The following is a 12,655-nucleotide window of genomic DNA, read 5'->3' on the forward strand; positions in this document are numbered from 1 at the left end:
AATGGAGTATATTAGCCGGGCGTGAGTTCTGCTAAGAAGGAGAGAAAGGATATTGACTAGACAACTTACCCTGTGTCCTCCACCTGGCTTTCTCCATTTCTTTTGCCCCATGGCTTGGGGACTGGTATAGATCTAGGCACACAGGAGACAGGCTGATGCTTGTGTACTGACTGCAAGCGATCTCCCCATCTTGTAGGCAAGACATTAAACGCAAAGGATGCAAATAATATAATGCAGTACACGATCAAATGCCAGAACGAGTGGTACTCCAGAATACAGAGAAGGGAGAGGTCAATTCGAGTTAATGTACTGTAGCAGCTTCACGAAAGGGGAAGAAATTCGAGCTGAATTTTGAAAGTGGGGCAGGATCAACAGCAGCTGTCATGAAACCCTGTTTAGATCCTCCTATACATGCTCAGATGGCAGAAGGTAAAAAAAAACCCTGTGTGCAGCCTCTTTCTCTTATTGCAGTCTGAGTGAGCCTTGCCGCACGTCCCACACTCAGACACAAAGTCTTCTATTTAGCTTTCTTGGAAATGACTCTACCTGAGCCAGAAGAATTGGTCAATATCTGGGTCTCAACACTAGAGAGCTCTTTTTGTCCAAACACACACCAGTCATTCCACTCTGACCCCCATTCCCTTTCAGGCCAACTCCCAACACCTAGAACTTGCCTCCACCCAAGAACCCTCCCGCAGGAGTTTGCTTATTCCGGTTGACACTTCCCAAGTACCACCACTAAGGGACTTCTGATCTTTCTGTGACTGCATGACATCCAGTTTGCCCCCTGCCCGCTAGCAGTTTTGATGTTTTCAAATTTTGGACCTTTCTCCACCATTTACCCAACAGAGGGGGGGAATCTGTATTCACTGCCTGCAGGGCAGGGTACTATGTGGGGGGTGTAGAGGGGAAGAAAGAAGTCGACACTTGGCTTCTGAATTTCAAGAGACACTTCTGGAACCTATGGCAGAGGGAAGAATTGGAGGGAAAGCGTTCATAAATTTAAAACGGAGTCTCCTAAGAACACAAAGGTTATGTCCCATATAAAAGATTTTGAAGAAAGTATGTCAAACCTGGAGAGAAGTTTTCTTCCTGCAGAGGAAATAATAATTCTGCAGTTTGCGGGAGTGGAAATGGATAGCATTAGACCCCACTGCGAATCTCTGAGAAAGGAAGTCTGTGCCCAGGTAGACTTGAGGGGTCTGGGAGCAGAGAGAATTTGGGAGTACTGCTTGGGAGTAGCTCGGGAGAGGCGCTGACTGCCAGCAGACCTACAGAGGCCCCGTGGTTGGGTGAGCAGGATGCAACATCAGAAAACAAGAAGGTCGTGGCAATGCCTGTCGCAGGAGCACTGCGGAGGCAGACACACATGGGACACACATCGGCACCAGTGCCAGCATGAACCCATGATGACCAAGGACAGGGTGCAATCTCCCCCTCCCCACCCCATGCTGTGATGTCACCAATACCTCTGGGAGACTGGCTGCAACCTTGGGGAGAAGGCAGGAAGGGGAATGTACTCAACTGACAAAGAAAATTCCTGGAAATTGTTTTCCTTGAACTAGGATTAAGCCATGAGGAGGAATAAGAGCTGGAGATAGAAATTACCCAACAGAAAAATAAGAAAAAGGAACATGGGCAGCACACCTGAGAAACTTGGACTTACTGAATATTTTCTTTTTGAGACTCTACATACAATTAAAAATTAAAAAAAACCAAACTTCTATTTTAGAATAGTTTCAGATTTACAGGAAAGTTGTGAAGATAGTACAGAGTTCCCATATACCCCATGTCCAATTTTCCCATATCACTCACAATTAATGAATCAGTATTGGTAGATTACTATTAACTAAAGTCCATATATTATTCATATTTTCTTAGTTTTTACCTAATGTCCTTTTTTGGTTCCAGGATCCTTAAGAATACTCCATTACATTTAGTTGTCATATTTCCTTGGGCTCCTCTTGGCTGTGACAATTTTCCAGACTCTATTTTTGTTGACCGTAGTGGTTTGGGGAAGTACTGGTAGACTGTCTCTCAACTGGGATTTTTCTGATGTTTTTCTCATAATTAGACTGTGTTTCTGGGAGGAAGACCACAGAGGTAAAGTGTCATTTTCTTTACATCATATCAAGGGTATATACCATCCATGTGATTTATCACTGCTGTTAACCTTGCTCATGTGGTTGAAGTAGTGTTTATCAGTTTTCTTCATTGTAAAGTTACCCTCCCCTCCGCCTTTCCATTTTGTACTCTGGAAGTCGCTAAGCCCAGCCCATAGTTAAGGAGAGGGAATTTCTATTCCATCTCATTGAGGGCAGAGTATCTAGGTAATGATTTCGAATTCTTCTGCATGGGATATTTGTCTTTTCTCTTTCAATTAGTTACTTATTCAATCATTGAATTATATCAATATGGACTCATGGATATTTATTTTATACTTTGGGTATAATCAAATATTGCTTTATTTTGCTATTCAAATTGTTACAGCTTAGGTCACTGGGAGCTCTTTCATTTGGCTCCTGTTTCCCCATCATTGTTCTGGTTGTTGATTAATTAAAAAAAAATTTTTTTTTGAGCCCTTCCTTACCTTCTGGCACAACAAGATGCTCCAGGCTCTCTTGTATATTTCCCGCCCTAGTCCTAGAGTCAGCCATTCCCCTGAAGAGCCCAGGTTCCTTTTACTGAAGAATGGTGTTAATAACAAGATCTGAGCGCCTGGTGTGCATCTTGCTACAGGAGTGTTATTTCTAAGCCCACTCAGCTGACAGAGCAAGGAAATATATGTACATGTACTAGCCCCTGTAAATATACATATCTGTAAATCTTTCTATATATCCATCTGTATCTATATTAAGCTAAACATGAATTCATACTGATGTCTCCAACTCTAATCCTGTACCACAGGGATCATTCTAGCCTCCCTCTCCAACAGTGAAAAACCTGGTATCCACCACCATTTATTTACTCAATTGTTCATTTGCAGTATCAGTATTCATCAGTTTTTTTTTTTTTTAATCAATCTTGTTTCTCTCTCTCCTTGTTTTCGGCAGCATCGGCTCCTTTAACCTCTGACACCCAAAGCTTCTGCTCCCTTTGCTTGCAGCCACGTCATAGGCGTTTGTACTTGAATATATGTCAAATGCTGGCTTGACACGGGTCTTCCGTAAAGCTGCATGTCACCTACCCCTCATGTCCTTTGGTCTCTTCAGCCACCATCACCTTCCCCATTCTCTACATTCTGGTGGGATAGCTGTGAGTCCGCAATCCCATTTTACAGACGAGAAGACGTCCCCCAGGAGTTCAGAGGCTTGCTCTACTCCCTCTGGGACTGGAGTACACAACACCCATTTTCACAATCTCTCTATTCAACAACTATTATGGAGCCCCGTCTACGTGCCGGCGCCCGCGCTGCGCCAACGAGAAACACACCGGTCCCGTGCCGGAGTCAGCCGGCCCCGCGGGCGAGGGCCGCAGTAAACAGCTCAGGCGCCCCGAGGACGGCCTCGCGCAGCACGAGCGAGAGCCCGGCGGGGGGCGCAGTGCTGGGCCTGGAAAGGGCCGCCCTCTCTGGTCAGAGCGCTCCTGCTCCTTCCAAGGGTTGCAGCTACCCGGGAGAAGGAGCAAGACTAAACGCTCCCGCAGCCATCCGCCGGCTCTGTGGGCGACCGGCACCCCGGCGCCGCCCCGCCTCTCCCGCCAGGCCCCGCCCACCATAGGCCCCGCCCACCCGCCGAGCCCACGCTCCGGCCCCTGACGATATTCGCCGGAAATTGCCGAAGCCCCTCTTTTTTTTTTTTTTTTTTTTCCTTCCTCTCTCCTTTCCCTGCTCTCCCTTTTCCTTTCACCCGGGTTCCCTCTGCCGTGATTTCCCCCCTCCCCCTCCTTCCTTCCCCATTTGAAATCAAGATGGAGGCTCGCGGCTGCCGCCGGCGCCCGTGATCCCGGAGCTCCCGCCGGCCACGGGCCCCCGCCCTCGCGACTGCGTGTCCGGCACGGTGCGCGCTGCTGCCCGCGCTCCGGCCGGCGCCGCCGAGGCCGTGGCTCCGCGCCCCCGCCCCGCGGCCGGCTCGCGGCTCTCGGGCGGAGTCCTCTTCTATGTGGGCGCGCTCCTCCGGCCGAGCCGCCGCCGTCGCCGCCGCCCGCCGCCGCCCCGGGGCTCTGCGTCCACGCGCTGGGCGCGGGCAGCTGGGCGCTCGGCGCCGCCAGGCCAGGCGCGGAGCGGGCGGCGCGCGGTGCTAGGGGCGCGGGGCCCGAGCCGGGCGCGGCCGCGGGCGCCGCCGCAGCCATGAGCGGCAGCAGCGGCGGCGCCGCCGCCCCCGCCGCGTCCTCTGGCCCCGCCGCCACGGCCAGCGCGGTGAGCTCGGGCTGCGGGGGCGGCGCCGGCGAGGGGGCCGAGGAGGCGGCCAAGGACCTGGCCGACATCGCGGCCTTCTTCCGATCCGGTGAGTGCAACTGCGCCGCTGCCCGCGCGCGCTCCGCCAACCCCGCCGCGGAGGCGCGGTCCGCGGGCCCTGGCGCGCCCGGTGCTCGCCCGCCCGTCGGGCCCGGAGCGCGCTCGCCCAGGCCGCTGCCCTGCTCCGGGGCTCCCGGCTCCACACCGGCGGGTCCAGCTGCCTGCGCCGCCCCCCGTGCCGCAGCTCGGCCCGGACGCCGCCGGCTCGCCCTTCCCTGCGCCCGCCCCTCGTTCCAGGGTGAAATCTCCCCGTCGCCCGCCCCGGAGGCTACAGCTCCACCGGTTGGGGCGCCGGCTCTTTGTCTCTTTCGAGGGAGGGCCGAGGAGGCGGCGGCGGGGACGGCGAGGGCGGAGGCCCCTGTCCCGGAGGCCGAGAGGACGGGGGCGGCGGGGCCTGGCCCGGGAATGCGGGCTCTCATCTGGGCCTGTCTCCGGATCTGATTTCTCCCTGGCCCCTCGTCGACCCCGTAAGCCGCCTGGTTTCTTCGCTCGGTCCTCTAGCCTTGTCACCTCCCCAGACTCGATCTACACTTCTGGGAAACGGGGCAGCCATGGCACCCGCCGCCCAGGGAGGAGGGGAGGTGGTGGCAGACATGAAGCGCGGCCGGCCGGGCGATGGGTGAGCCATTGTCTCCGGGGGTGGCCCGGGAGGGACATCTGGGAACGTGGTGACTCCCGGGGGCGGCGCGGGGCCGGCACTCGCGGGGCAGTGCCTGGGAGGCAGTGCCAGGTGGCCCGGTGTCTCTCGGGCGAGGAGGGGGGTGGCCGCGGGAGAGGCGAGGTTTGCGGCCGGCCCGCGGGGAGGAGGCGCGGGAGGCGTGACAGGGCGTCCCCGGGACCCCGGCGGCGGCGCCTCCTCCCGCCTGAGCCCAGATCCCGCGTGAGCTGGCCCCGCGCCCCGCGTCCCCGAGCCCAGTCCCGTTGGCCGACGCGTCCGGGCGGCGGCAGCCTCGGGGCCCGCAGCCCGGAGCGGAGCGCCCAGCGGGCCAGGTGCGGGGCAGGGAGGATGCAGACTCGGCGCTGGAGAGCCGAGGAGGGCGGGCCAGGTCGGGGCCGCGGCGGGCGGGCGGGCGCAGGGCGCGTGCGGAGTGCTGGCGGCGGCTCCCGGGAGGACGGCTGGGCCGGGAACGTCGGGGGAGCGGCCTGCGACGGGGCGCGCCCCGGAGGCCGGCGGCTCACGTTCCTTCGTGGCCTCTTTCAAAATCAAGTCGCCAGATTCGGTGAGATCAGTTCGGTAATCCGGGTCACAGGGAGCAATTTGCAGCGGGAGGGCGATGGTCGGAGGCAGAAGTGAGCAGTGCCGGTGCATCCCTGGTTTAGTACTGTCTTCCCTCGTTTTCTTGGTCCTTGTCAGGTGGGGTTACTTTTGAGTCATTATAAGAGATTGGTTGTGGCTGGGAGTGACATACGCCGACTCAACACTGTCAGCTTGGGGTTAATGTACTCCCCACTGCTCCCTCTCCCCGCGAGGTCCCCGCAGAAAGCAGAGGTTTAGGAACATGAACTCCTTCAAATGAAAGCCTTTTTTGGTGCAACTAGCCCGATAGAGAAGCCCCGTCTTACCTCTTAATAGCAGACCTGGGACGTCTTCCCTTCATGCCCTGCAGCTAAGTCTAGTATGTCTTCTCTCTGTCTTTACCACCTGTCACAGAATAATGGATTCTGTGCAGAATTCAGCTCCTTTCTCTTAGAAAGGCGCCCGTGCCCTGGTGATGGAATTTTTGGTGCTTTCTGAGACCAGACTTTCTTATATCTTTATTATGCATCGTAGAGAAATCACTTCTTTTGCTCAGAAGAGCCTCAAAAGACATCAGGTTGGACTGGCCGCTCCCAGTCGGTGTGGTTGTCCTCAGGCTTTACCCGGCGAGGTGACTGTGTCGGCGGCCATGCCTAGCTAGGCCTGTGCTTCTGCTTCTCTGCTTGGTCTCCTGTGCGTGTTCAGTTTGGGGCAGAGCCAGTCGGTGCTGCCCGCGGGTTTATTCCTTTCTTCCTCCTTCCAAAATGATTGGGCAAACTGCCCTTTGAGTTATCTGACTTGGAATCAGGAACCAGAGCAGATTTTAAGTAGGCAGCAGTTGCGCTGTCCCATCCCCGGGGGTAGCCTGGAACATCTTTTAAAAGTGCTTTTCCCTCCTTTGGGCAACTCTGAATCCCTGACCTAGATCTTGGCTGCAGCATCTAGGGCAGTGATATCTAGCAGAGGGAGGGTGGAGTGGGACCGTTCGTTTCGATTGGTCGGGTGGGATGGCACGAACGTTTAGACAGATGAAGCAGGAGGACCCTGGCTGGGGACCTCACCTGGTAGAATGGCTCAGGCAGGGGTCCTCCTGGGCAGTTTGGGTTGAATGTGGATGGCTGAACAGAGAGGTCAAGTCCGTTAGTAAAATCGAACAGTTTTTCCTAAGATGTAGGTTCTCATTGACTGGGGTGGACAGATCAGGGTGTGAACATTTTTCCAGGGTGTTGTGAGCCTGGTACTTAAGATTGCCAGTCTGACTTAGACAAGGCGTTTCTACCGGTTGCCTTTCGTTTCTTGGCCCTGGAACTGTTTGCTTGACCACCTTATTTTCTTTCCTCCTTTTTGTTCCCTGTCTGTCCTGCATTAAATTTTATCCTTGTAGTCACCGATGGAAAACTGGTACCCACGGTTGGGTGAAAGAAGGAGAATTTAGCTTGACAGAACTTTTAAATAAGTAGAGCAGTTCAGGCATAGAATGGGCTGTCATGATTACTGGACACACTCAAGCAGGGGCACTGCCACCTGCCAGGGTTTGGAGCTGGGTGCTGGGGGCAGGACTCCTGCACTTGGAGAGGGTCTGGGGAGATGGCTTAGGGGCTGTTGCCTCCTTGGATTCTGTAGTTCCCTGTGAGCCCCCAGCACCTAGTGGTTATTCTTCACTTTTCTTTTAAAAAGGCATCACAAACGTGAGCTGGTCCATTAATTTTTTTTTTTTTTTTTTTTTTTTTTTTTTTTTTTTTTAATTTTATGGAAGAGGAAGCAGGCTTCTAGGGAGGTTGAATGCCTTGCTCAGAGTGGAGCTCCGGTAGAGGTGGGGTCAGGGCCGGGAAGCATGTCCCTGACTCTGGGCTTCTTTCCCGGATGCCTGTCATGGCCAGGACTTTGCCTACATTAGCTCTCAGTCCCGCCGGGACCAATCACTTTCATCGCCAGTCTCTCTTGGGGCTCTGTTCTTGTGGCAATAAGTCATTCTTTCAGAGCTTTCCCTTTAACCTTTCTAGAGTGTGTGGGGGGTACTTACATAAATGCATTATTTTTAACCTACTTGGCATGTTTCAGGTGGGCATTGAATGAATGTGCAGAGGATAAAAGTTTGTGGTTATTATGAAGCATCACGGCTCATCGTGCTGTGTTCCTTTCATTACTAAATCTTATTCTGGACTCCTGGCTGCAGCGCTTCTCTTTCCGATGGAATATGTGAAGACAGTCGAATCTGTTCCTTAGTGAGGGAGCAACATATCCTTCTATGTTGGTATAATGGTTTCCTCATGGAGTATCGAGGGAACTTGTCTTTGTATTTATGCTTCTAACACCACTTAAGTAGCTGGCTTCTGAGCGTGTGTTGCTGCTGCTTTGTATATGTAGAAGCCTGGCGGCTTTGGTCTTTGTTAGCGCCAATAATAATTATCAGTTGGTCCTTGTTACCCTCAATGTTTTGAAAAGGAAAGTTGAAGAAAATGAAACTTGATAGTGAATGTTGGTTTCCCCTTTCTCAGTGGCACAGTGAGGCTCAGTTTTAGAGGAGAGCAAAGAGATAGCTGAAAATATCCTGTAAGTGATTTTCAAGAAATCAAAGAGCAGTAAAACAATCACTGAAGGAAACTTTCCATTGAGACCTTGTAAACTGACTTATTGACATGGAATATTATATTTTTTCCTTTGCGATTTAACCATCCAAGATTCAAATGAAGATTTAGATGAAGCCATTTAAACCATTTAAATGATTAACCAAGATTTAAATGAAGCCAGTGGTTCTGTTTGAGATGGGGCATGGGTTTAAGTATGTTTTTCAAATGTATGTTAAAAATACGTGATTAGGGTGGCCTTTTCAGACCTCTTAAATGTTATGATAGATTTGGGATTTGTTTCTGAGTGAAAGATGTGTTTGGAGCTGTCATAATCTAAATCAGCTCTATCTGATATTTAAGTTTATTTACTTGACTCCTCTACTGAGAAAATTTTATCTCATATCCTTGGTGGAATTCCAGAGAAAAGTCTAATTCTTACTCAGTAGCCACACTTCACTGCCTAGTAAAGTCACTTATGTTGCTAGGGGTGAATTGTGTTTCACTATAAAAAGCAGTCTTAACAACCAACCCCCTTCTTTCCTCCTCGGTGCTATAATGAATTTGTTTTTGTTTCCCTAAGTGCATTGTCTTGACAAATGTTTGGTAGTGCCGCGGGCAGAACAGTAGCTACCCCGCGGATGGTGAAGAAATGGTGTCGGGTGAGGACCCTACTGCGCGCCCCTGAGAGGTAGTGGTGCCGCTGACGTCACCGCTCATCTCTTCCTCTCGCGAGTGTTCGGCCGAGCGGGCTTGGGTGAACTGACCAGGGTGGCTGTGTTGTTTGCCTTGTGCACAGAGATGCTGTCTCTTGTATCTTCTCAGTCCCGTTGAAGCCTCACTCGTGGGCAGTGAACAGGATGGGCCCACGGGTGCAGAGGGGTAAGACGGATGAGATGGTACAGAGACAGAGCGCTCCTTTGTTCTACTCCAGATTCCGCTGCCGAGCTGTCCAGCAGGCCCTGGGCAAGGGGGCGAGCATGCACGGGAACCTTCCCAGTGTGCCTTGCGAATGGGAATTCTGGCAGATGTGCTGTTACTGTTATTATTATTCACCTGGAGCCATCCGGGGTGTCGCTATGTCTCTGCATTAGGGCGGAGGAGCAGCGAGGAGCGAGGGTGTGTGGACCAGGACCCCGCAGGGTGCCTTGCCCTCTGCCCGCTCTCCGTAGCCCTGGGCTCCTGTGCCCGCTGTGGCGGCGCCGCCTGCCCGAGCCTCTGGTTCCTGCTCCTGCCACAGCGCTTGGCCCCCACCGGACCGCGATGTCACTTTGTCTCTGCCACCTGATAAAGAGGAGACCCTGGCTAGAGTTTCCAACGCCGTCTCCCAGCATTGTGACCTCCTCGAGCCTTCCGCGCAGATCGTCTTGTTTATGGGAATTCTTGCCCCAGTGGTTAATGGTTGGCGAGTGCCTGAGTCTCATCTTCACTTCTCATTTGGTAATGGAAGCACTCAGTTTGCTTACGGAATAGTTGTTACCTTAATTTCCTCTTTTTTGTTCCCTCTCCACATAAGGAAGCCCCTGGAAACCCAAGTTCTGAACCACCTGCCCTCTGGGAAAGGTTGTAAGTCTGGGGCGAGAGTGAGAGTAGGGTGTGTGGACTTTCAAGCGCAAGGTATAATAGGGGCTTGAGCTGGAGAGAGGCATTTCTCTGGGGTGTCTAGAATTTTTTCCTTGTGAGACCTCCTGGTCAGTCTGGACTATTTGGTCTAATGCCAGATGTGCTCTGGCAATATGAAACCTCCCTTTGGTGATAAATATACTTGAATTGTAGATTCTGACTTTTTGTGTGTGTGTGGTACGCGGGCCTCTCACTGTTGTGGCCTCTCCCGTTGCGGAGCACAGGCTCCGGACGCGCAGGCTCAGTAGTTGTGGCTCACGGGCCCAGCCGCTCCGCGGCACGTGGGATCCTCCCGGACCGGGGCACGAACCCGCGTCCCCTGCATCGGCAGGCGGACTCTCAACCACTGCGCCACTAGGGAAGCCCATTACTGACTTTTTTGATCAGCCACGCGTCTACTCTTCTCTGGTTGGGGAGGATTACGGAGTAATCTATAGAGCAGATCTTGTGTTTTGGAAGCATCACACTGTTTGGGCTCTGTCATAAATTAGTACATTTTAACAGTTACCCTGACAGGGGAAGCTTTAATGAAAACGTTAGTGAAAACACTGAATAGATTCTCGGTCTAGGGTACTTTGCATTAGCAGTGTCCGCGTGAGTTCATCAGGCTTATTTTCTTACAGTTTGTAGCCCTGTTGTGGCCAGCGATGAATTGCACTTGGTTTCTCTTCAGGAGGGGTTTCTGCAAAGTCCTGCCAGCTGCATGGCCCTCCCCTCTTTTCCTTCAGTCTCAGGAAGGTACTTGGTATGCCACTCTGTTCCTGTCCGGCTGCTGGGAAGGGCTAAGGCCCTTTGCTGTCTGCTGTAGTTGTTAGCATTAAGAGGAGTAGGTGTGAACAGATAAACCGGTACATCCATTCAGTTGATGCTGAGTGAAGGAAGCCGGTTTCAAAAGGCTACATAGGATTCCACTTGTATGACATTCTCAAAAAAATAGAATTGCAGGGACGGAGAACATATTGGTTGATTGCCAGGAATTAGGGGTGGGGAGAGCGTGACTACAGAGGGGCAGTGTAAGGGGCATTTGAGGGATGCTGGGACTGTTTTGTATCCTGGCTGTGGTGGTGATTCTCTATATTAAAATTCATAGAACTGTACATGGAAAAAAGAATCCACTTGTACTGTATTATAATGTAAAACATAACATTAAAAAAAAGGCTAACCAGAAACTGGGGGAAAACATTTACATTACAAATCAGACAAAGAATTATATATACAGGATTAAAAAAAGGCTTCCTCAAATCAATAAGGAAGGCAATCCAAAAGGGAAATAGACAATTCAAAGTACAAAATGGCCAACACATATTCAAGGAAATGCAAATAAAAACTGTGAGATACCGACAAAAGTCAAATCTAATAGAAGTCATTTATCTGGGTAAACCTGAACAAAACTGAGTTATTTTTAGAAAGATTTTTTTGTTGGTTTTAAAGATAATAAGAGTCAGAGTGACCTCGGTGGGACCAAACTTCCTGAAACGTCTCGGGGTCGCCTAGAGAGACTTTGAAGATAGTTATGGGGAAGTAAAGATCCTTTTCTTGGATTCTGTAAGAAGCGTAACTTGGGAGTCCATTTGGCATATAAGTCAAGTCTGCTGACTTAAAAAAACTATCTTTAGATACACAGTCACCTGCTTCCAATTTTCCCACTCCAGTGAATTTTGCTGCTGTCCAGATAGAAAAAGAGTAGCACATGCAGGGTGGTCCGCTGTGCCTGGACGTTCCTGGTGTTAAAGAAGGAATTTATAGGAATAAGTTTCATTCGGGGAAGGGGGCGTTGTTCCTGCATTAATACCTATGTGAGGTCATTTACCCTCTGTTCATGGACCTTCCTGTATGTAATTGACTCTGAAGCTCTGTGTTTCACAGTGTTGACGGTTAATGAATGAATTTATAAAGCGTTAGTTTCCCCACTTAAGACTCATAACCATAAAATAAAGCTGAACTTGAGAAAAACACAATTCAAATTTAAAAGTATGATCCTCAAATATTTTTAGATAGGTTTTGTTGGTGTCTTGTTTTTCTTTGTGTGTGTGTGTTTGTGTGTGTGTGTGTGTGTGTGTGTGTGTGTATCTTGGAAAAGTCATAAAACACCCTACTTTGGAATTCTGTGGAATGGGTGGTTTCAGTGCAAGAAGAAATGAATATATCAGAGACTGATTTTTTTTAAAAAATGTATTTATTTATTTACTTTTGGCTGTGTTGGGTCTTCATTTCTGTGCACGGGCTTTCTCTAGTTGTGGCGAGCGGGTGGTACTCTTCGTTGTGGTGCGTGGGCTTCTCATTGTGGTGGCTTCTCTTGTTGCAGAGCACGGGCTGTAGGTGCGCGGGCTTTAGTAGTTGAGGTGTGCGGGCTCAGTAGTTGTGGCTCGCGGGCTCTAGAGCACAGTCTCAGTAGTTGTGGCACACGGGTTCAGTTGCTCCGCAGCATGTGGGATCTTCCCGGACCTGGGCTCGAACCTGTGTCCCCTGCATTGGCAGGCGGTTCTTAACCACTGCACCACCAAGGAAGTCCTACAGAGACTGATATTTGAAATCTATTTTAAAAGAACCCATGTTTCTTAGTATATGTGAAGAGACATGTATAAATGACGTGCTTTTTAATTTTAATTTGAAATTTGTGCCTATGAAAAGTCTGTGAGAGTTTGGTCAAAACAGTATATATTTACAATTGTTTTCCATCGTTGATTCCTTTAACTTCACTTCCTCTTCTCGGGCTGATGCACATCTTCAGGGATTCCTTTTGCCTTCATTGCTGCTGCTGTTGAATGCCAT

At 51.0% G+C, this 12,655-nt stretch overlaps 1 protein-coding gene across 4 annotated transcripts in view; it reads left to right on the top strand.

Moving 5' to 3' along the window:
* Positions 1–4,288: 4,288 nt before the first annotated feature.
* Positions 4,289–12,655, top strand: part of TRIO (trio Rho guanine nucleotide exchange factor) — a 377,760-nt gene continuing 369,393 nt past the window's right edge. For 2 of the 4 annotated variants that reach the window (XM_067030805.1, XM_067030806.1), the window contains exon 1: positions 4,363–4,445. Coding sequence is in view for 1 of the 4 variants with exons in the window: in XM_059062877.2 (XP_058918860.1) it covers positions 4,289–4,445 (157 nt within the window). In the remaining 3 variants the exon portion in view is untranslated. Of the gene's footprint in view, positions 4,446–5,600; positions 5,677–12,655 lie in introns of those variants that run through there. The other 2 variants (XM_059062877.2, XM_059062882.2) reach the window with 2 other exon arrangements.

The sequence above is a fragment of the Kogia breviceps genome, chromosome 4 (genome assembly GCF_026419965.1).
Source record: "Kogia breviceps isolate mKogBre1 chromosome 4, mKogBre1 haplotype 1, whole genome shotgun sequence".
Lineage (NCBI taxonomy): Eukaryota > Metazoa > Chordata > Mammalia > Artiodactyla > Physeteridae > Kogia > Kogia breviceps.